The sequence below is a fragment of the Callospermophilus lateralis genome, chromosome 2, assembly GCF_048772815.1.
Source record: "Callospermophilus lateralis isolate mCalLat2 chromosome 2, mCalLat2.hap1, whole genome shotgun sequence".
Lineage (NCBI taxonomy): Eukaryota > Metazoa > Chordata > Mammalia > Rodentia > Sciuridae > Callospermophilus > Callospermophilus lateralis.
This window is the reverse complement of record NC_135306.1, coordinates 99,043,681-99,064,298: the sequence shown is the minus strand read 5'-3', so window position 1 is coordinate 99,064,298 and position 20,618 is coordinate 99,043,681. Positions and strand designations below refer to the sequence as shown.

The following is a 20,618-nucleotide window of genomic DNA, read 5'->3' as shown; positions in this document are numbered from 1 at the left end:
CCCACAGATAATGGTACTGGTGTCCCACCACTGGGTCAGTCCTACTTACTCTTACAGCAACTTCACACAACCCCCCGCAAAAAACACACAAACAGTTGCCACACACGTACCTTTTTGCAGGATCTCTAGATGTTCCCATAAGATGTCCCCAACAAAGTCCGGAGCCAGCTCAAGGAAGCAGTCTTTACCGAGGGCACAGAGGGCTGCTCCATTCATGCAGAACTTTTGGAAGTCCACACCCTTCAGGCTGAACTCATTCACAGCCCACATCACCCAATCCCGAACATGGGTTTCGGTCCACTGCCGAGGGTCTGAGGAAAGAGAGCAAGAAAGGTGAAGTAGATTAGGCTCTGGAAGAGATGCTAAAGGGTCTGTACGTATCTGAGGGCACTATCCTATCCACTGAATTAGGAAGCACCAACCTGTGAATTCAAACCACGAGGTGCCTCCATAACCCTCCTCTCTATCTTCAACATTCAACCAGCTAGGAGGAACTGTAGTCAGCCACAAAGTGACACATATGTGAGTATTTCCTGCCTTCCATTCAGGCAAGGCTTTCCATGAATCTCCTCTCTCACTGCCTTATTTCTATTAGGCTTTTTTAAAAGCCCCACACAAGGGAATAAATGGCTTCTTTAATAGCAATAACAACAAACTGAAGTGTTTTCTACAAATTGCATATCGCTTTCCCTGCTCTTAACTCTTATAATATACTTGGGATCATTATTCTCAATTATTTTTATCTTAGTCAATGATACTTAGTAATAATCGTAGCAATTAGTATTTCTAAGTCATTCGAATGGCACTTGGAAATGACATTATTATGTGCCTATATCATTCGAGGTACCCAGCCAAGTCTGTACACATCACAGGCTCTGCTTTGAGTAGCACTGTAGTACAGACTATATATAATCTTCTTACATGACCTGAGGTTTAATACAGCTGTACCTGCCAATGACACTCAAAGAACTCAGCCGACAGCAGGTAGCAGTGGCCACTTCAATCTAGCAGACTGTGTCATGAGATGCTGGAAAAATCAGAATTCACTTTATTCTGCTTTGTGATCCTGCAAGGATGTTGGGCATTCCTGTCCTCTGAGGTTTCTGGTAAAGTTGTAAAACATGGAAAAATGTGTACAGGTACATTCACAGAATCTATCTAAAGCTTGTGTTTAATGAAGCTGGAAATCACTCATCTAGCAGCAAAACTGTCCTGATCTAAAGAAAGCCTTACTCTTAACAGAAAAGTACACTTTCCACTCTGGATTGTTCACACACACACACACACACACACACACACACACACACACACAAATGCTCCTTGGTGAAGGATGATGTGTTCTAAACTCACTTCTTCTTTCTGACAATTCCAGACCCCTTCCATTCCTGAATAAACCCTTTCAGATAAGAACACCCAGAGGGCAAACACATTTTGCCAAAGTACATGGAAGAGAAAAGAGCAATCAGTAAATTCCAAGAAATACAGCTCACTGAGTTCAACCAGTGTTGGCCCAGAATGACTCTGAGACAAAGTTTCCCCAACTTGTCTGACTTTATGATCATTTGAAGAGTTTAAAAAGCATGGATGCCACTATTGATTAAGACTGAATCAATCTGGAATAGGGCCTGGCCTTAGAAGTTTTCAAAGATAATAGAGCATTTGAATATGCAGACAGCTTCAGGAGCCACTGTCCTAAGACCAAAATGGTGGTGCCCAAACTGGGAGGATGGATCATCATCAATATGCATATCTATGGTTGGTCTGATGTATATCTACAACAATCCAGAGCTGCTGATTCAAGTGTAGTTAGTGCAGTGTCTGCCTCACACACTACAGATGACAGAATAGCTTTCTCTACAGGTCTGACCCTGGTCTTTGTTTTTCTAACAACAAAAGCATACCTTTTGGGATTCCCAGTCTTTGCTGCTCTTTTGTGAAACCACTGAAAGTAGCTTTCAATGCTTGAGACATCATTTCTTTGCTGCTTGGAGTTAATAGTGGGACATCTGCACATTCCATATCTGTAAGAAAAAATGAAATATTATTCAGCCATAAAGAGAAATGAAATTGTGGCATTTGCCTGTAAATGGATGGAACTGGAAACTATCATGCTAAGTGAAATAAGACAATCCCAGAAAACCAAATGTTCTCTCTGATATGTGATGCTAACTCACAAGAAGCAGGTAGAGGTAGGGAAAAATAGAAATACTTTGGATTAGACAAAGGGGGATGAAAGGAAGGGAGGAAGACTGGGAGTAGGAAAGCTAGTATAATTAATCTGACATTACTTTCCTATATTCATACATGAATACATGACCAATGTAATTCCACATCATATGCAACCAGAAGAATGAGAAATTTTACTCCATATAAGTTTAATATGTCAAAAATCATTCTAATGCCACGTATTAAGAAAAGAACAAATAATAAAAACGAGTATATGAACAACGAATTAAACTGGTAATTAAGCATTCATAAATTATAATAGAGTATGGATAGACTGAACAAGGCAAGCTGGAAAAAAAAACTATGTTAACATCCTCATCAGAGCAGGTAGAATTTAATGCACTTTCCACAACATGCTAGGCCCCTAATTCTTGCCTAAATGTCCTGCATTCCTTACAAATAAAACATGCTTATTCTTCTGTACACCTCTAGTAGTTTACCCATACATAGCCCTTACTCTTTTATACTCACTGAAAACATTAGTGTTACTACATATTTCAGTTATCTATGAAAAAGAAAACAATATTTATTCATTGAACCAATAATTATTTAGCATTTGTTATAGCCAAGGAATTAAAGAAAGAAAGAGCAGTAAACAAGTCAGAAATGGCCCTTGGATATCTAATTCGTGCAGTGAATATAGTTGTTAAAATTCCATTGACACAATTAAATGATCAACTACGATGTCCATAAAGCCTTCAAAAGAGAAGTACAAGATGCATGTTAACATAAACAGGAATTCCTGCCAGACTGCAGAGCCAGCAAAGGCATCCCTTAGGAGAAGAGAGAGATTTGACATGAGATCTGAGGATGCATAGGCATTTAGGAAGTAAAGACTACCAGTCCAGTAGATTTCAAAGCATAGCACACAGAGCAGCTGAGTCAGCACCACTGGAAATTATCAAATGCAAATTTTCAGCCCCATGCCAGATAAATTGGGCACAGATTGGAACCCAGAAATCTGTTTTTTAACACAGAATCCAGGTGAGTGACCCTGATGGGCAGTAAGGGAGAGGACTGTAATCCTAGCCAAAGGAAATAGCACAGATGAAGGTAATGAGATCAACAAGAGGATTTGACATGTGTTAGTTCCAAAAAGGTCAACGCACAATGATCAAGGAGCACAGTTGCTTGAGATGAAGTTGAAGAGGTAAGCAGGAAACCTGCTAAGGAATTTATCAATTAATCCTAAGCAAAACAGAAAATCACTGTGGTTTATGCAGAGGAATGAGCTGACCACATCTGGTTTTAAGATAGCCTTGGCTATTCTATAAAAAATGGTTTAGAAAGTGAGTATGAATGGATATGGGAAGACTTGTAAGAAAGTTATGGGCATTAGTTCTGGTGAGAGCTGATGGTGGCTTTGGTGACTAGAAAAAGGGTAATACTGATAAGATAAGCAGGCAAATTTGAAGTGCTGAATACAGTAGTAGGTAAAATCCATAAAATTTGGTTTACATAGGTGGTACGGAAGAGTGAGATATCAACACCTGCAGATTTGCCGACGGGTCAGGATCTGATGCTAGATCCACGTGCATCTTTACCTCTGCTCTGTCCAGCCCCTCCTGCACCTGCCCACCCGGTTCACAGTGTAGGTCCGTAACTATTGCCAAAGCAGCCAAAGTCAAACATCTCCTGAATTTACCTCAGGCTCAATTTCTCACCCAAAGATAATCCTTCCTTGTCTTCCTGTGACCTTTGGCAGGGATGCACTTACTGCAATGATTATTTTAGAGGCCTGAATCTTCAGTGTACCACAGGTTGAAATTGACTTATCAAAGGATGAAGTTTCAGCACAAGGGTACTACACAAGTTCCTTGCTCGTCATTTCTAAACCTTGGCTAGAAATTCCTGAGCATACATAATGTTTTATTGGCTAAATACAATGGAAACATAGAAGGAAAAAGATAAATAGCAGTAAATATATTGAAGAAGTAAATCTATTGCCCCTGAATGTTGAAATGAATGGAAATTATATTGCACAAACAAAGGGCAGGTGGCACCTTCCCTCCTATTTGCTTTCAGGAAACTGCTCAGAGTTCAGGCTCTGATCAGGAAGGACAGGAGGGCTCACTGTAGCAGCTATCCCAGGATCTGCTAATGACAGGGGAACCGAAGTTCTAGGGAGTGATGATTTGGATTGCTCTGGGACGTGCCCCAAAAAAAGCTAATGGAAAAAACACCATGCCTCCCTCCAGGAAGATTGACAAAATGATGGAAAATCCCAGCTTGTTAGGGAAAAATAAAATGGGGGGAAGGGATGGGACATTAATTACATAACATCCATTCCTTCAAACAATGGAGGAATCACCAAATGAGTCATGGAGAAACACATCAATGCTCCCCACTAGTCCCCACTCTCCAAGTCAGAGAACAGCTAAGTGGAGGGTTCAGAAATGTCTCCCCTTTAGAAGACAAGTCATATTCACTCAGAACAAAAGACTGCAGTTAACCAGAGTGTTGCTTCTGAAAGAAGGGTCAACTACAACCTCCCCAATCCCTAGGACAAGGCTAAACATTTGAGTCCATCGACAAATACTTTGCGAATTGAAATTTTCCAAATTTGAATCAACTTTGCTTCCTTCACTCCCATCCAACATAAATTCATGAACTTGAACTGTGCGAGTTTTGTTTTGTGTTTGTTCCCTCGGTTGAATTTATGACTCGATGAAAAGGACTTTACTGATGACGGAAACTGGCCAGGACAACACAAGTGGAAATGCAGACCAGGCTAAACGGACAGGCAGCAGTTCTGCTGCAGACTGGAGTAAAGGACCAGACGGGCCTGGAGGCTCCAGGCACCTCCTAAACATGAGCACCTGGGTAGTGTGATGCCCTTGTGTGGTGAAGGCCAAGGACGATAGCAGAAAGCCTAAGAGGATTCCCTGAGTCCACTTCCTCTAACTCCACGCTCTGGGAACAGGGTTTGGGCAAGAGTGCTGAGTGGACAATTCCCCAAAATCAGGTTTTTCTTCCTGTTTGTGGAGCTGACATTTCTGGGTTCTCACTTGTTCTTTCTGAAGGAAGCAGCTGGAGTTACTTTTTTGCCTGTCCACCTCATTGGCCTCTTTAAAAGCCCAGTCTGTGTGCAAGTCAGCCACAGTGGCACAGGGGCCCCATTAGTGATACCTGGTGCTGTCCCTCTGGCTGTGGGATTCAAGGGCTGGATCTCCTAAAAAAGTGCTCATAGCCCAACTGTAAACCACCCAGCACACATGAGATACCTGCACGTGGATCAGGGCCAAATGACATCGAGTTCAGAGCTCAAGCTCCTGTAGATAGCATAGCAATGCCCTTGGACCCAAAAAATGCAGAAGGAAAAATCAGAGCTTTGCCCACATTGGAAAAGGGTGAATACTGTTTTTTTTTTTTTAAAAAAAAAAAAAAAAACACTATATGTAAGTGAACATTGGTCAGGATTGTCTTTTTTCAGTGGTACGAGTACCATACTTCAATGTTGGTGAATGATTGTGTTCAAAGGTGGATATTAGGAAAGAATTAAATTCATCATATAAAATACTATGTAGCTTTCTCATAACTGTAGCAGTTCTGTTAATTACACAGATCAATAATAATAATGATGAAATCTTTACAGGATAGTTAGCCCAAGCAGACCTCTCTATTATTCTTTAAACATTTTTGTCATTACCTATTATAATACTTTCACATTAGACACCAAATAGTTCTAGATTTAGGAACAGCACTTAGACATTTAATCAGAACCTCCATGGATGTTAACTAATTATGGAAAAATACTGAAATGGCCTTTGTGTTAATAATTACAATATGCTAAATTCAAATAACACATTTGTCTCAAATGCTGAGAACCCAACCTGAAGAAATACTAGGCCAATAGAGTGCACAGTGGATACTCGTCAACACATGCACTGGATACTGGTAACACAGATGGTTTATTAGATTTCTTGCCCACTGGTCATTTTTTAGGATCCTAAATCTGAGTTTATATTTATTTTAATAACCCTAGGTGTCCGAGAGGGAAGCTGTACTAAATAAATACAGGAATCACTATCCAAGACTGCATAGTGTGGAGGCAGGTGTGAGCAGGCGCTCTCCTTGAATCTGCAGGGCCTACTGAGCTCATGGCATTTTCAAGGCGGGAAACATGGGCTCATTTTTCACTGTGGCCCAACTCCCAACCACCTCATACATGTTTCAAGTGAAATCTAAAACAGGGCTTTCCATTCACTCGTATGCAACTCAAAGTGATGGGCCGTTCCATTTCCAAGAACCCTTCAAGGGTGTTTCACGCATCTTTTTATATCATTCTCAAGTTCTCCGAATCGGGTGGCTCACGTTGACAATGTTACATAGAATTTAAACTTGAACTGGCTTTTGTTCAGCCAGAAGTTCAAGACAGACTACCTCACTGGCCTCCAGTTTTCTCTCTATGCTCTTAACAAATGACAAAGAGAAGACTAGAGTAGCTGGGATCCTGTGTCCCTTACCTAGGTGGTAAGGGACACAGCTAAGGACAAGAAAACCCGGCATATGTCCCAGCCTTGTGTACCACTGGACAGGGACAAATTCTAGTAAATTAAAACGAAATTAACCATGTGAGTTGGATTTTGTCATAATCAGAGCAGCATGAACCAAACACAAGGATGAATGATGTGCCTTACATCTGAGAACTATAAAGTTTACCTGGACTACAGAGTTTACCAGGACCCTTCACATATACTGTTTTACCTCCGAGGGACCTAGAAAGGTATATTCCCATTTTACAGGTGAGGAAACAAACTCCATCAGATTAAAGGCTTGGCCTAAATCACAGTGGGGAGAGACCAACCAGGGCCAGAAGCCAGTCTTCCAACTCTTAAAGGCCGGGGTCTTTCTGCTCTATTACACTGCAAATAGGAACAGACCACAAATTAAAAAAAATCAGAGCTGAGAAACAATGAGACCTTTTATTTCTTGTTTTAAAAACAGATAAATTTGAAGAACTAATTCAAAATTAAAAACTATTCCAAGAAACCCTGCATTTCATATGGCTAGCCCCATAAAGACATTATTAAAAGCCATTTACATAATCATCTGTATTCTTCTCCTTTCCTGGGACTAAGGATAGTGAAGCTTCCTTCCTTCCACATGATGCAGACAGGTTACATGACAACCTGGCTTCATTCCCTGTTAGCATTCTCCTGAGCCACCCTAATGGGCCTCTGTGTACATAATATAAGGTTAATTAATTACATGGAGGCTTAATGAAATGTTTCTTAAAACAAAAGGAAAAACTCTTCTGGATTATGTGGGTAGGGGGAAAAGAACAATTTCCAAATGGAAAAACAGGATTCTGAAGATAAGGAAAAAAGAGAGGGACATCATGGGGTTGACTTGGCTTGTTGGTCAAAATGTGGGAGTTCTGGGCTGGGGATATAGCTCAGTTGGTAGAGTGCTTTCCTTGCATGCATAACCCCTTGGGTTCAATCCCCAGCACCACAAAAAAAAAAAAAAAAAGTGGGAGTTCTGATCTCACTTTTACAATTGGTGTATTCTCACTAAGTCACTTATTCAATTCATGTCTAAAAGAGATCTGCTAAGGGACTGTAGATATAGTTCAGCAGAAAAGCACTTGCCTCAGTTCCATCTCACTATTGAAGAAGAAGGAGGAGGAGGAGGAGGAAGAGGAGGAGGAGGAAGAGGAGGAGATGACAACGAAGAAGAAGACGACGTCAGTTAAGAAGTGGTGTCTATCCTTCATCAGGTTTTACAGTATTCATTTTGTCAATTTCAAGACATACATAAAAGTAGTGGGAACAGTATCATGAACCCCTATTCAGAATCTACCAACCTTCTCAGTTAAAATTTCATCTCATACACACATGTACACACCACAATGAAGAATGACAAAGCCAATCCCACGCAACATGTCATTTCACTAATAATTTATTTTCAGATGGATTGTTGGAGATAAAGGAGGATCATGATATGAAAGCTTGCAAGAGGATGATATACTCAAGGACAGAAAAAACAGCTTCAAATTACTTCCCCTAGTTCTTACATTGAGGTTTACAGTTCCTTTATTGGCCCATCACAGAACTTCTGTTAAAGCCACAGCATCATGATCTGGAAGCTGATAAAGCTGGATCAGAGAGGGATGATTTCTAATGAAGTTGGTAGCTGGTCCCTTTGACGCCTACATCCTGCATGCAGAAGGCTTCAGTGAAGATTCTTCCTAACAGCCCATATTCTCATGAACTTTCAACTCTAACTAGAACATACCCAAAAAAAAAAAAAAAAAAAGCTGAAGATTCTGGCAACTACCAGAAGGACAACTTCAAAGTACCACAGGGCCATGATGAAGTTGCCTAAACAAGCCCCAGTGTAGGAGACAACATCCCCTTACTCCTTTCAACCAAGTGGGGAAATGACTGTGGCCACAGGGACTGATAGCAATGGCTCTAGAGTTGGTTGTCCAACTCTAGAGCTGCTACTGGCCTCCAAGAGGATGCACCCAATAAAGATGTTCATGCTCTCACTGCCCTCTCTCATTCATGAAAAGATGGAGGGGAAGTAGAGTAGCAGGAACCAGTGTCTTTTTGCTCCTCCACTAGAGGCACTAGAAGCCTGGCAGGCAGGACTTCCATCCAAGGGAGCTGATAGTAATCCATAAGACTTCTGGCTGAGGTTAATGCAAAGAAGGGAGAGAAGCGTCCCTCCTCAGACCCTGGCTCGGTTTTCATAAAACTAATGATGTGACAAAGTGGTGGGGGACAAGCAGAAATGTTGTCTCAGCAAGAACTAAGCAAGAAATGGCTCAGTGCTACCCATCCAACCAAACAGTCAATCACTGTCACCCAACTATGGGACACTACAATACCTGTAATGGGCTCTCATCACTTAGGGAAATCTACACCTGGTTGGTTGCCTTTCTCTCATACCCAATCCCCTCAAAACCACTGGCCATTAGAAACCACTCCAAGGAAAGGAGAAAGAAGCTGCACATAAAATCCCCAATTTGAGACTGCCCCAAAATGGGAGCCAGTCTCAAATTACAGCATCTCAATTGTTCTGCCAATGCACACAGCCACTAGCGAATGCACACTGTTTGGGTACAAGGTGCCAACTCTGAGGTAGACGCCTCTTCGAAGAGGGAAGCTGCCCTAGGACAAAAGAGATGGTCTGCTACAAAACAAAGCATGCTCCAAATGGCACTGAGAAGCCAGCCCTGGGTCCTGCAGCAGGGCCTGAGAAAGAAGCCTGCAGAGACAGCCAGACACGTTGAACATCTGTAGGAAGTGACCTCAGACTTCTCCCTCTCTCCCTTCATCCACCCCCTGCCCCATCCCCCAAAAGGAGTTTTAACACATTATTACCACTGAAGTCCTGAGGATTTGGTGACTCACCAGGCACACACATGGTTCCAATGAGCCCTTGACCATTACATGGTAGGGAAGCAGGAAAAACAAATGAAAGCAGTTGTAATTCGGCAGCGCCGGAGTTCAGACCTGCCAGACAAAAGGGATTGCAGGCATGTTCCCAAATTCGTTCAGGCACCTGACATGCAAAAGCTATTTTTAATCACTGGATTTATTTCTTTCCTAGCCCCTCCACCATCCTCAACTCAGCAAATGTATTGGAAGGCAGAGCACAGCCCAAATCAACTCCAGGTGTTCAGGGAAACCCAGAAAGGCTCTTCCGTTCCAGGATCCAAGCCAGCAAGCAGAACCACCCCCTGGGTCCTGCATTTAAATTTTCTCTCTGTGTTCCTTAGAATGGTTCAAATCTCCCACCCAAAACATTGGGCAAACAGCCAGAAAGAGAGGAAATATTTGAATGAAGGTGCCCTGCTAGAAAAACTTCTAGATATGTGTTATCTCCAGCAGTTTTGCAAGTGAAGGCACATGAAATAGTCTCAAAGCTCCTGAGGTGGAGCTTGCTTTCATTCTGTGCCATGCTCTACCTGTCTTGCAATGAGGATTACAAGAAAGGCATTTGAAAATGCCGACATCTAATACATAGTAGGTGCTCAATAAATTATTGGTGGCATCTTATAAAACATAACTGAAAAAATACATGATTGTACTACCTAATGTTTACAGAGACAACAAGGAGAAGGGATGTGACAATTTCTCCAGATACAAAAAACTGAGAAAATGAGCAAAAAGAAGGAAAAATCAGATTCTGAGATAGAAGTGGAAATTGAAAACACCTAAAACTGGCTCTTTTTTTTTTTTTTTTAACAGATTAATTTCATACCTCTTCCTCATCCTTTTGGGGCAATTATCTGAAATATGTTTGCCATGACTACACTTCACAGATACATGAATCCAATTGGCCTCTGTTTTTTTCTTAAAAAACTTCCCATCAATATGGCACAAAATCAAAATATAATTTTGTATTCAAAACTCTTTTCTCTACATTTGGAATTTGCCAAAACTCAAGTAACATTTTACCATAAAGGCACATTTATGGGCCTTTAAATTAATGCCACTCTGATTAAAAAAACCCCAGTACTGGGGGCAGAAAAAAGATAGGAAGAAATAAAAGAAGGAAAAGAGAAAGAGAGATTTGAAGAATAACTCAAAGTTTTGAAAGATCAGTTCAAACCATGTACAAAGTGCCTCACATGTTTCAAATCACATTTCCTATATACATGATTACACTTGACTCTCACCAAATAACTTATTTTTATAAGTCCAAAATGTCCCAGAACAGTATGATTTCTTTGTCTTGAAAAACACAAAGCCCCAGCCACCACATCACTAAGGAGGAAGAGGGAGCGTGGCCCTTTCCTGCAGCTCCACAGCCAGCCATACTGCATCCAATGGGTTCATCCCATGATGCTCACACACGCGCCCACACACATGCTAGGGATGGAACTCAGGGCCTGTAATATGCTAGGCAAACACTCTACCACTGAGCTACACTCCCAGCCCTTATTCTGAACGAGGGAAATGCTTGTCTTGCCCTCAACTAAAATACTCACAACTGAGTCAGGCTTTTGGTATTGACATGGATAACCCCACCTGAGAAAACTGAAAACATCTGATGTCCCACATCTTCCTATTATCCCAGCTTCTCCTAGCAGTCTTTGAGGCTTCCACCTCTAAGATGCTAAAGATGCCAGTTAATTTGGAATATCTAATTTATTTTAATTTCACTTACTCCTTCCTATATTTACCATTATGGCTATTTGGACAGAATTCTTCATTTTAGAAAGCATTTTGTCCAATACTTTAGTATGACCCTCAAAACAACCAAGTAAAACCTCTTCCCCACAGGCAAGGAAACTGAGACTCAGTGCTTTCTGCAGAAGGGAAGAGTCTCCATCACTGAGACTTTCTGCAGACAGCAGCACAACCCAGAGTTACAGGCACCGCTGCACATCTTACCAGCCCTGGCCTGCACCAAGCCCCAGCCCAGGGCCTACTTGGCACTTAGTCGGGGGACAAAGTGGACATGGCCAAGAGGGGTCCTGAAAATCACCAGGAAGGCTGGGCTGGTCAAGGTGGAAGATCAGGAGTTTTCTTTATGGGCAAAGGAAAAATCTGGGCAAACAAATGGAGTAGAGCCCATTTATTTAGGCTGGAAGAGGTAAAGTTTTTCTGCACTTTTGAACTGTTTTCTCAAGGCCTGCCTCTCCCTCCCACGCAGGAAACAAACACAGAGACCGGCCTCTTTCCAGAGAGTGCTCCAGTGGCTCAGAGCTAGCCTGGGAAGGACAGAAGGAAGAGAGACTTCAGAGAAAGGAGACAGGAGCTGGGGACAGATGGGCCATGGCCACAGGAGGAGGAGGAGGTGGGCATGGGCAGCCAGGGAGGAAGCAGGACCTGGGAAGAGAAAGAGGGGGAAGAGCTGGCAGAGAAGGAGGCACAGAGGGAAGGAAAGCAGAGAGCAGAAGAAGGGAATATTAGAAAAATTTTAACCAGATTAAAAAGAGAAGGCAGGATAGGGACAGGCTGGGACGAGGCAGCCACTTACTCTCAGTTGATCAAGTTCAGAAAACAACATTTTTCCATAAGTTTTGAAAGGAAATTCTCTCCCCACTTTCTTATTTATTTATACATTATATAAATACATTTTTAAACCAAAAAAGGGCTGTCTTTGCAATGGGAAAAAGCCTTGTTTGAGATGAAAGCCAGTCTTCAAAAACCCCTCAAAGGAAGCTGAAACCCCACATGTCTTGGTGCTACAGAAAGAAAAACAAAGTGGACATTCTTCCTAGTTCTAAGGCTTTTTTATGCAGATGTGTTTTTCTTTTAATAAATAAATCTGGACAGAGAAGGAAAATGCACACCCATACACATTCACACAGCACGACTGTCTGTTTTCAACCCAGGGAAACCACGATGAAAAATAAGAATATTTCATTCCATTTTCCCAGTGTAGGAGACAAAGATTCTCACTATGCCAGGCACTGATGTGGAAGCAAAGCACTACACATCCAGCCCACACTGCCCAATTGACAAAGGAATGAGAGGTGATCCAGGGAATGGCAGAACCTAGGGAAACCCACCATCTGTCCCCAGAAGTCACCTCACCTCAGATACCAGCTGCTCCCCACTCTGAGCCATTCCATTTCATTCATAAGCCATAATAATGATTAAAAAGTGATCCTACACATTAAGTTAAATCTGCCTTCTTAAGAGTTCCATCCATCAACCCCAGTTCTGTTGGCTGAAGACATAGTGTGCAAATTTAATCTTTCTTATCTAAAAGTTTTCAACTGCTCTCCTTTGTCATATCTTCTGTCCAGGTTTTAAAACTCCCAGATTCCTCAAACTACTCATGATGACATGGTTTTTGGCCACCCACCCCCACCTAGAAGCATTTCCATGTCCCTAAAGATCTTCATAAGCATCTACACATAAACATACTTCTCAGATCAAAATGAGACCAAGTTGATCACTGTATCACAAGCGTTGGTCAGTGAAGTCTAGGACAACATTAACAGTCACTCAAAGTACACTGCTACCTGCCCCCACATAAACTGATATGGAGCCTGTTCTGCATCTATTGACTGGATTTTATTAACCTCAAAGTAAGTTTTACATTTCTCACATTAAACTTCACCTTGTTTGTTTTGCCCATGTGTAGACACTTTTTTATATCATGAATCCATCCTCATCCTATCATCTACCCATCTCAGCTTTGCACCAGCTGCAGCTTACTAAGTATGTGTTCTCTGTCTTTCTCTATTCTAAGCCCCTGATGTTGTTGAAAGGGCAATGACCAAGTGCTGAGCCCCCATAACATAACACAAGAGACCGTGCATTACTTTGACACTGACACATTAATCAAGACCCTTTGGGTATAGTTGCTCAATGAGTTACAAATCCTCCTGACTTTACTATCATCAGAGCCACATATCTTCATCTCGACCACAAATATATCATGGAAAAACTGAGACAAAAGCATTACTGAAATCAAAAGATGAGGCCACGATATTCCAGCGGCTCTACAATATGAAGTCAGTTCCCCCCTTCAGTTTCTCCCTAAGCACCAGACAAATGCAAAGACAGGATGGGAATGGCTGAGCTGAGATTCAGACTTTTGCACAATAGAGAAAGGCACAGAAAAAAAAAAAAAGTGGGAAAGAGTGGAGAGACAGGAGAGAGAGAGAGAGAGAGAGAGAGAGAGAGAGAGAGAGACAGCAAGAGCATGCTGCTGCACAGCAAAGCTTTGCTTCCAGAAACAATGGGCAGTTAAGAGAACAATGGCTACAGACAAAGTGTTGGTCTATTTATATCTGCCACAGTGAGTCCCAGACAGGAGGAACTGGAAGTCTGCCCTGTATGCATAGCTCCAACTGGACCCGAGCTAGGAGGAAGATGAGGTCACCAAGAATTTTGCCTGCTTAGGAATGGGCTTCTTTTTTGCTCACACAGCTCCTGCTTAGCCCAAAGGATCTCTTTAGCCGAGTGAAGAAGTTTGCTTGCCCACTTCTGTAGCACAGCCCCGCTGAGAAGGGTTGGTTCAGAAAGGCAGCTGCTGCTCTGCCCAGCCCAAAGCAATTAAGGCCTCTCTCTACAGAGGTCACAGGAAGGCGGAGATGCCAAGGACAAACCAACCAATCAATGGAGGTCAGCTCTATGGTTCCTGAGCCAACAGTCTTATCAATCTGTTAATTACACATGTTTAGGGACACCATAAAAGAGTTTTTCCATGGGAAAGTTCCCTCCTCACTTCTCTGGAGCTGAATAAAGAGGCCAAGAGCTGATATTCACAGAGATGTGTGCAAGAATCTCAATGGAAATCTCACCTTCAGCCCTTGTAGATGGTTTCTGTAGTTTCTGGAATTTCACCTTTGGCTCTAACATGATTTTGGAGTGATAATCAATTTTAATCCTTCCCAACAGTGTTATTTATATTCTTAATCCTCCTGCAGGTTTACTCAAAAGGGCCACCAGTGATCAGATTAGCCTGCAATAGACACCTGAAAATGCATAGCATCTGGGCCCTAGAGGATGGCACAGGGAAAGAGGATAGGAATGAGACCCTGAAGGCAGTTACTTCCTTTATCCTGAGTGTCATGGCATTAAGGCACAACAAACATTCAGCAACCACATCCCCTGGACCAGTCCACATTACAGCCATAAGACTTCTGAGTGCAAAGCTGGGATCTGCCAAAAGCAAGAAATTCAGGACTTAATACTGATTCCCCTGCAAAGTGGCTTTGGTTTTCCACCCATGCCTCTGCCTTCCTGTCACTGGCTTCCTTTCTTGTTCCTTAGGGAAAAGGACTGAGTCCACAGGGACTCAGTCCTGTGCCTCTTTCCCTGTGCCATCCTCCAGGGCCCAGATGCTATGCATTTTCAGTTTGGTGTCTATTGCAGGCCAATCTGATCACTGGTGGCCCTTTTGAGTAAACCTGCAGGAGGATTAAGAATATAAATAACACTGTTGGGAAGGATTAAAATCGATTATCACTCCAAAATCATGTTAGAGCCAAAGGTGAAATTCCAGAAACTACAGAAACCAATATTTGAGTGGGTAGAAAGGAGTCCTAAATAAGATTATTTTCCTCCTTTTCATTTAAATAGCTTGAGATATTTCATGGTGAATATGCCAGGTATTGTTTCCATTTTGAGAGGGAACTAGTGGCAAGCATTTAATGCTCTATAATTTAAAAGCTTAAACACAGAGAGGCAAGGGCTAGACATTTCTGGGGTCATCAACTGACACTAGTTACATGGAAAGAACTAGGTTCCTTCCCCAACCCCACACTCTCTTCATTATCTTCACAAGTCCATGAGTCAAGCAGCTCAGGGTTCAGACCATGTGGAAGGCACCCTAATAAAGTTGAACTTCTGAGATAAAAGAGATAATATGCATGAGGTGACAGCAAGCAAACATTCCAGTACATCTTTCATTCTATGCAGATGGTAGTGACAGAAACCCATCTGAAATACACCACACTGAAGCACTGACCATCTGAAATACACCACACAGGAAAGATCCAAGCGGCTGCAAGGGCCATGTGACCTCACTCAGTATTTCATTCAAATACTGCTTCCTCTACTTCTCTCCACCCTTAACTCCCTACAGGCTAAATATTCTGTTCTTTCCAAGGGCCCTGCTGACTCACCCCAGCGTAGTAAGACAGCCACATGGGAGCCACATGGTTGGAATGGAGAGAAGGCAAAGAGAGACACATTTCTACCCTGAAGCAAGGCTGACATCAGAGAAGATGCAAAAATTCCCAACCATAGCATGTTTGGCAAGCAAAGGAGACAGCTCCCCTCTTCACCTATCACAGTCTTCAAAAATGCCTGCACGAAAGCAGAACGCACCCAAATGGCATGGCCCCAACCCAGGACACCTGGAGCTTACAGTCTCAGGCTTTATGTATTCCAAAACTTATGAGATAAAGGCCCCCCACTCAGTTCTGTAAACCCAAATGTATGTCCCTAATGAGCCAAAAATCCTACTCTTTGAGACACTTATATATTAATTTTAGAGTCCTAGCTGAAGTTTCCAGAGCTACTAACAAGGTACTTAGGACCCAAAGAGACCAACTTTGAAGGGAGAATGGTTACTCTCCCCAAACCACTAACCCTGTCATCTGAAGCTACTCCGTGATTTGTGCAGACCTACTTAATCTATAATTTTGGCCTCTCTTCTCTTCATCTTTGGCCTTTTTTAATAACTTGGAGTAGTAACTACCAACACATGCATTCTACGTAAATGTTCACACATTTCCTTGTTTCTGCTGCTCTGTCCTCCTCACTCTGGCGATATGATGCATAAATCCTTATCTGGAGCCAAAAAAAACAGAAAATAAGAATTTACAGAATTTGCTATAAAACTTTAACAACTCCTCAGAGGGAGATTCTCCCTACTGGCAACCAGGCACAATTATAAGATGAATGAAAAGGAAAATGAATGAATGTCGAAAAAGAAGGAAGAGCTGAACTCTGTCATTGGTCAAGGGTCCTACACTATTCCTGGAACTCAGAAGGAAACTTAGATATCATCTACTTCAAACTTTTTCTTTTACTGATGGGGTAATGAATCTCAGAAAGTTGACACCAAAAGCCTTAGGTCACATGGTTACTAATTCTAGACCCCATGACTCCACGTCATTTTTTTTTCCTTCTACACCATTGCTGTTTACTTACTGCCATGGATTGGGAGAGAGAGTGTCCTCCAGGTCTTCATGATAAGCAAGCCCTGGTTCATCATTCTTGATAAACACTATTCCTGCCTAGTTCTTAAGAACCATAGAGGGACAGCCCATCCAAAGACCCAACAAATACTATAGAATTCAATAGACCCATGATGCTATCTGCTTCCACTGCAAGTTATAAGTTTTGAGTAAGAATGGTCAGACTCTACGGTAGAAAACTTTCCTTCAAACAGAGATTTCCTGATGTATAGAAGGAATCATAAATCATAATCTGTGATGTCCAACTTCAATTGCACACCAGCTCTGAAATGTGAGGCTGTTATTCCTATCAATCCAGAAAAAAGTGAAAATAAATAGTTGATTTCAGTAACTTTTATCTAAAACTCACTGAAAGGAGAACAATGAGTCATCATGTCATTTAATGGCTAATACTGCCATCCCAGTCCCACTGGTGTGCCAAACAGGGTAACCAAGAGGGATACAACAAACCCTACTGGCAAAGCCAAGACATAAAATCAAGGGCACAGGCCTATGAATTGAGCCTCTGTGTCTATGATGAAACAGTCTAGCCCAAAAAAGCATGAAGTCCCGAAGCAATACAAAAATACTGCTCGACTTCTAAATGCAAATATATACAGATAACAGAGACCTAAGGCTTCAAGGAAAGACATACCTAGCCTTGATTTCTTTTATCCCACACAGGTTTCTCCCTCTCCTTTTCACAACAGGTCTCTCCTAATGGCTCCAAACACACAGACTGCAGCATCCTGGCAATCCCACTGCTGCCCCAAAGTCTCGCCCACACAGGCCCAGAGCAGACAGCCTCCATGCCTCTTCCAGCAACAAACCCAAGAGAGGCTGACAGGGTCGCCAGGCAAACCCAACCTCCAGATCAATGGGCAAGACAGACCAATAGGTGGAGAGCAGAGGAAAAGGGATCAATGCAAGAGGCAGGCAGCCGAAGCCACTCTCCATCTGCCTGGGTCAGGTGGGAAAGGGAGAGACTAGGATGCAAAGCCCTCATCCGCTGCTAATAAATGGCTCTGCCTCATCAGGAAGCCATTAGGAAATTGCAGCCACCACAGCCCAAGCTCCCCGTACTGAACTGTCTGCACGCAGCTGGTAAAAGCGCTCATTATCTCCACCCAGCCCAGACGTACACTGGCTCACTCCACCATGGAGTCAAACCAAGGGAGACAGCTCGTTGCAGCCTGAGCTTGAGTGAGGAGGGAGAAGGAACTGACAAGGTCCTTGGAGATGGGAAGGTGCAGGGCTCCCCCAGGTGTGTGCTCCAAGCTCTCATTGTGAACAGGGGTCCATTTCCTCATTCCCAGTTAGACAGTAATTTTTTTTTAACATTTATTCTTTAGTTGCAGGTGGACACAATACCTTTATTTCAGTTTTTATGTGGTGCTGAGGATCGAACCCAGTGCTCACGCATGCTAGGCAAGCGGTTTTTCTCTGAGCCACAACCCCAGTCCAACAGTAATTTTTTAACTCACAAAGACATATGGACTGAGAGTGGGCAGGGGGCTACTTTTTGGGGTGATTAAAAGATGCCAAAATTAGTTGTGGGCAACATGGTGCACAACTCTAAATGTACTAAAACCACTGAAACCTACATTTTTTAAATGGTGTATTTTGTCATGTGAATTTTATCTCAATTTAAATAACAATAAATCTTAAAAGAGAAGGATCTACTGACCCACCAAGTAATGCAATGGGATCTGTGTGGTGACTGATGGCCATGGATCCTATATTTGGAGTTTCCCTTCTAGTGAGCCAAACAAATGGCACCTAATTACACAAACGATAGATACGTGCTCACAACACTCCAATGATGGCTAATGTGAGATGTTTTGCAGTGGAGACTAGGGCAGGGGCTGGGTTCCAGAAATACTGAGAGAAGAGCCAGAAAGAGCCTGCTGATGTCTTGGGTGGGAGGGAATAAGGTGACAAGGACAGTGCCAATAATGGGTGGATGGCATTACTGAGAGGGGCGGACAGAGAGAGGATGAAATGGCCCACACCCACCTCTGACACATGGAAGGGTTTGACACAGAAGCTAGGCTATGCTCACTGGGACACTGTGGGAGCAGCTGGGCAAGGTCCACGTCCAGAGGCAGACACCTGGTGTGGGCAGCTTCTGGGACCACTTAGGTTGAGGACTCAGAGGAAAGGCCACAGACGAACAGAGACAAACAAAAACCTTGCCCACAAATAATTCCAGCAAAGGCCTCTCCAGCCTCCTTCCAAAGCAACACTTGCATTTTTATAAGGCTCACTGGGGAAAGAAGTATTCTTCAGACTCTAGTTCTTGCTCCCTGGCTGGAGGCTCCCCCACCCCACCCCAGTGAGGTGACAGAGGAGGGGCAGACAGAAGGTGAACCTCAAGCAAACAAACATGGGTGCAGGATCCCTGGACGGGAACTGAGGAAGGTGTAGTCACAATACTGTGACGGCAAGGAATCTTTTGGGGAAATTCTTTTCCGAGAGGGATCTGTGAGTTCGGTCCCCTGGAATGCCCTGAAGCAGCTCTGATTGGTTCCCTGGCCCTGACTAAGATTGAGCAGGGCCCCACCCGCAGATGAGTAAACACGGGGAGGAGGAGGGAGGAGGAGCAGGAGGGGCAGGAACCAGAAAAGGCAAGTGCTGACTCTGGTTCAGGGAACAGACAAGATGAAATTCAGGAAAGTGTGCCTGTGTGTGTGTATGTGTGTGTGTAGGTGTGAGTATGTGTGTGTGTGTGGGTGTGTATGTGTGTGTGGGTGTGTCAGAAATCAAGAAATAATTCTCTGGGCCTTACACACCACTCCAGTTGGGATCCAGCCCTGCCTTGGCAGCTGGCTCATTGGTTCTTTATAATATACTGAATTAGTCACTGGATTAGCAAGCACATTTACACACACTGGCACACAGCTGTTTAAAGACACATGATCCCCTTTTCTAGGTGCCAGATTCTGGCTGTAAATCAACCACTGCAATCAGCAACTGGCAAACCCCAGAAGTACATGGTTCCTACAGATTTCTTTAGCTGCATAGCACTTTAGGAAAAGTCAGCCAGAGTGGAGATAGTCTAACACGCGTGTAGGGGACGGGCAGGAGACAGGGCAAAAAAAGACAATGGGCTTTTCTCCATAATTTTTGTATCTTATGGAAGATGCCAAACAATTCACCAACCTGGACCTTCACTATCCCTTTGAGGAGGGCAGCCTGGCTCAGGAAATGACACCTGGGGAAAGGGGAGCCCCTTTCTGTGTTACCAGTCTATAGTTTCCCTTTTAAAACTTCCATGCCCAGGTGACCTCTCAGGAAAGAAAGGATGCCAAGGCAGAGAGGAGGACTTCAGCAATAAAAATAATTCGGGGTCCTGATAACCATTCTAAGAAGCCGCTGCGATGAAGAGGCCAGCGTAATGCCTGAAAGTAACGCTTCAGAGTTGGAAACGGACCCAACCCCGAGCTCAGGCATGGTAAGTATGCGTGAGAGGGATTGGAAAATAATATAACTGGCCGCAGGGACTGTTCTGGCCCACTTGGTTATGGGGGTGTCAAGTGGAAAATTTTCTGTAACCAGGTTAACAGTAACCACAGTTTTAACAACCACTGAAGGAGTAACAGCGTCAGCAGCAATGAACATTTGTACAGAACTTGGTAGCCTGAGAGATAATGATAATACCTTTGGTTGAGACCCTGTGGCAGTGAAAAAGGATTTTACAGGAATTATTTCTAATCCTTGAAAAAGTCCTGAAAGCTCTTTATTATTATCTCCATTTAAGGATAAGTAAAGCAAAGCTTAGGAA

The 20,618-nt window shown here is 43.0% G+C and overlaps 1 protein-coding gene across 4 annotated transcripts in view; it reads right to left on the bottom strand.

Moving 5' to 3' along the window:
* Ets1 (ETS proto-oncogene 1, transcription factor) overlaps positions 1-20,618 on the bottom strand; it is a 130,994-nt gene that overhangs the window by 30,929 nt on the left and 79,447 nt on the right. For all 4 annotated transcript variants that reach the window (XM_076846184.2, XM_076846182.2, XM_076846186.2 and 1 more), the window contains 2 exons: positions 1,902-2,021; positions 111-311 (listed from right to left, as the gene is read on the bottom strand). In XM_076846184.2, coding sequence (XP_076702299.1) covers positions 111-311; positions 1,902-2,021 — 321 coding nt within the window. The remainder of the gene's footprint in view (positions 1-110; positions 312-1,901; positions 2,022-20,618) is intronic.